General features: G+C 57.6%; 1 protein-coding gene across 1 annotated transcript in view; it reads right to left on the reverse strand.

Moving 5' to 3' along the window:
* Flot1 (flotillin 1) overlaps positions 1–3,636 on the reverse strand; it is a gene marked incomplete at its 5' end in the record, with an annotated part of 12,679 nt that extends 9,043 nt beyond the window's left edge. The window contains 7 exon segments of the mRNA XM_005414316.2: positions 2,160–2,312; positions 2,510–2,605; positions 2,682–2,801; positions 2,907–3,050; positions 3,194–3,284; positions 3,360–3,435; positions 3,541–3,636. Coding sequence (XP_005414373.1) covers positions 2,160–2,312; positions 2,510–2,605; positions 2,682–2,801; positions 2,907–3,050; positions 3,194–3,284; positions 3,360–3,435; positions 3,541–3,583 — 723 coding nt within the window.

Here is a 3,636-nt window from a genome sequence, read left to right on the forward strand (position 1 = left end):
GGACAGAACCTTCCTAAACTGCCCAAGACTGGGCTTAAATCTTCACTTTTCCTGCCGTACAGAATACTTTTTTTTTTTTTTTTTTTAAATTTTCACAGGGTTTCACTGAATTGCCCAGGCTGGGGTCAAATGTGTAATCCTACCTCAACCTCCCAATTGCTGGAATTATAGGCATGACCCATCACACCTGGCTCAATTCTGAATCTTTAAGCCTTTCCTTTTTGTTTTTGAGACAGTGTTTCACTGTAAATTCAGACTGGCCCCAAACTCTTTTCTTTTTTTTTTTTTTTTGGTTTTTTGGAGACAGGGTCTCACTATGCAGGTCAGGCTGGCTTGAGCTTACTTTGTAGGCCAGGCTGGCCTCAGACTCGCAACGATCCTCCTGCCTCAGCCTCCTGAGTGCAGGGATTACAGGGGTGCACCACCATGGCTGGCTCTGTTCCGCTTTTAACAACGTCTTATTATGTACCAGATACTGTTCCAGTACTTACGAAATCAGGATTCATTATCAAATATCTATTTTGTGCCTCCTTGTTTTGGAGGTGAGGGCTGAGTATGAACGACACGCAAGAGTCTTGCTTTCATGGCGCTTATGTTACAACACAGGAAGCAGCCAGGACAGCCAGGCCTGGTGGTGCAAGGCTGCAAGGCTGCAAGGCCAGCTATAGGGAAGCTGAGTAGGAAGGGCAGTCCCAGGCCTGAAGCCGCAGGAGAATTCCAAGCACAGTGAGAAGCTACTGGAGAACATGAAGCGGGGAGTGCCGGAGCCCAGGCTGCATGTCTATGGGGACCAGTCTAGCTGCCCTGTGGGAAACACAGTACACTGGCGAAAGAGGAGGCAGCCAGGTGTGGCAGAGCCGTCTGTAATCCCAGCACTCTGGGAGAGGACTGCAGCATACAGAGCAAGACCTTGTCACAAAAACAACAAACAAAATCTGAGCAGAGCTCTCCCAGTCCGACCCCTTCACTGGCCGGTAAGGAAAGCCATGCCAAGAAGGCTAAAAACTGCTCTGGTTTGGACCAGTGAACCCCAAAGGACCACATTTTAATGGCTTGGTCCCCCAAGGCTGTGCTACTGGGAGTAATAGAACGCTTACAAGGCGGGGTGCAGCGGCAGTGCCCTGCATCATGGGGTATGGCGTGAAGACCTCCGGACCCGGCCTTCCTTGCTGTCCTCACTCCCTGGAGGTGGGCCTGGCTGCTCCGTTATGCGCTGGAACCACAGCTCGAGGCAGCCCTGTCACCATGGACTGCACTCTGAGACTGTGAGTCAGAATATGTAAGCCTTTTCTACTTCAACCTCCAACTGCCTCAAGCATTGTGTTACAGAGACAGAAGACTGACTACACAAGGATCATGCTGACAGTTACCCAGAAGCCAGTGGTTCCGTTCTGATAATGGTCTACTGTACACACAGTCTGAACTAGAGGGCTGTTCAGGGCTCCCCCACCCTCCCCATACTGGGGATTGAACACAGGGCCTTCCCAATGATCTATATTTTCACTCTATCTTTTTCATTCTGAGACAGGGTCTCCCTAAATCTCTAAGTTACCCAGGCTGGGCCTCTGACCCTCTGGCCTCAGCCTCCCAGAGCTCTGGGACTACAGGCATGCACCACCACACCTGGCTTACTGATGCTTACTTCATTCCAGAAGGAAATACAGGGTTGGTTCCTGTGAACCTCTGGCCATAACGCATTTATCAACCAGTCAGCTTATGACCTTGCTTCATGTGTTTCTATTTAAAGAGACCTTAAACAATATGGTCAGTTCACTAAAACAGACCTGGTGGCTGACAGCCCTCCAATTCACACCCGAACCCGCACACTTTCTCCATGAAGCAGACCTCAACCTCTCGTACTGATGGGCCCTAGACAGCACTCAGCACTATGGCTGGGCTTTGGGGTTCTGAGACAGAATCTCACTGTACAGCTCGGGCTGGCCTGGAACTTCTGATCAGGCTGCTGGGACTCTAGGCGTGCTCCATCACGCCTGGCTACGTTTTTGTTTTTTACATCTTTCCTTGCACAGGAGAGACAGGTCAGAAACAGGAACCAGAACAAGCTCAGTTAGAGCGGGAGAAACGGAAGTGGCTGAGAGGTGTAGGGCAGGGGCGGTGCACCTGGCAGCGAGGCGGTCTGCCCAGTGAGCGGCTCTCACCTGAAGCTGATAGGCCAGGTCGGCCTGTGCACGGCGGGTGTTGACCTCGATGTCGTAAGCCGCCTTCTTCAGCTCATAGTCCCTCTGGGCCTTGGCCATTTCGATCTCACTCAGGTACTGAGCAGAGACCTTTTCCTGCTTGGCCTTGGCCTCCTGTAGGAGTGGGGTTCGGGCAAGAAGTCAGGGTGGAGAGGAAGCTGCTGCTGAGCTCTCCCTGCCTTCCTCACCTGGCTGAGCTGTTCCCCTGCAGCCAGCTCCACCAGCCCAGCCCAGTCCAGCCGTGCCCTCTGTTCCCTCCCCACCGGGTGACCAGCGCACCTGTGGTCCCCAAGCAGTCCCCCATCTCTCACCCGTATCCCAGCATCCCTCTTGGCCTCGGCTTCCCCGATCCGAGCATCTTTTTGGACTTGTGCTGTCCGTGCTTTCCCCAAAGAGTGCAAATAGTCCTGCGGGGAAGGGGCGCACGCCAGAGCCTTAGGGCTTAGGACACGGGAGCAGGGCGAGAGGGGTGCCCCGTCTTACCTGGTCGTCGTGGATATCCTTCAGCGTGTAGCTCACCACGCTGATGCCCATGTTGACCAGGTCGGAGGAGGCCACTTTGAAGACCTGTTCTGAGAACTTCTGTCTGTCCTTGTAGATCTCCTGGGCCGACACAGCGTGGGAGGCAGGCTCTCAGGCTGGGCCGCGCTCTCAGAGGAGGGGCACCCTGCCCGACCCTCCCGGCCGCCGCGACCCCCAGCGGCGCACCTCCACCGTCATGTGTGCCATGATGGCCCTCTGGTGGCCCTCCAGCGTCTCCAGGGCGATGTGTGCGATCTCGGCCTCCGTCTTCCCCAGGAACATCTGGCAGGCAGCCGCCAGCATCTCCTTGTTCTGCCCCTGAATCTTCACCTGCAGCAGAACAGGGGCACAGGCGGCTGGGCGGGGGCTCGGGAGGCCAGGGGCGCCCGGGAGCAGCGGCTGCTCCCGGCCAGGGAGGGAGGGGAGGCCGAGCCGGCGGCCTCGGGTGGGCGCCGGGGCTGCGCGAGCCGCACCTGGGCGATGCCCGTGACCGAGATGGGCACCCCGTGGCGCGTGTACACCTTCTCGCTCTTCACGTTGAGGGTCAGGGTGTTGAGGGAGATCCTGGGGGAACAGGAGGAGCGGCGGGTGAGCCCGCGCAGCGCGCGCACGCGGGCCGAGGCCCCCTCCCGTCCCTACCTCTGGATCTTCTGGATGCAGGGCAGGACGAAGACGCGGCCGCCGGCCACCATGACCGGGGGGCTCCGGCAGAAACCTGCGGGCGGCGGGCGAGGGCAGAGCTGGGCGCAGGCTGCGCGCCAGGGAGGGGCAGGGCAGGGCCGCGCGCAGAGCTGGGCCTGGCTAAGGAGAAAGCACTTACCCGAGACCACCATGGCCTCGTTGGGGCCACAAGTGAAAAACATGGCTCAGGCGGGGCCGCAAGAGAGAGCTCGGCTGCCGAGGCGGGTGCGCGGCG

Source organism: Chinchilla lanigera, unplaced genomic scaffold (genome assembly GCF_000276665.1).
Source record: "Chinchilla lanigera isolate Chin_1 unplaced genomic scaffold, ChiLan1.0 scaffold00182, whole genome shotgun sequence".
NCBI classification, from domain to species: Eukaryota; Metazoa; Chordata; class Mammalia; order Rodentia; family Chinchillidae; genus Chinchilla; species Chinchilla lanigera.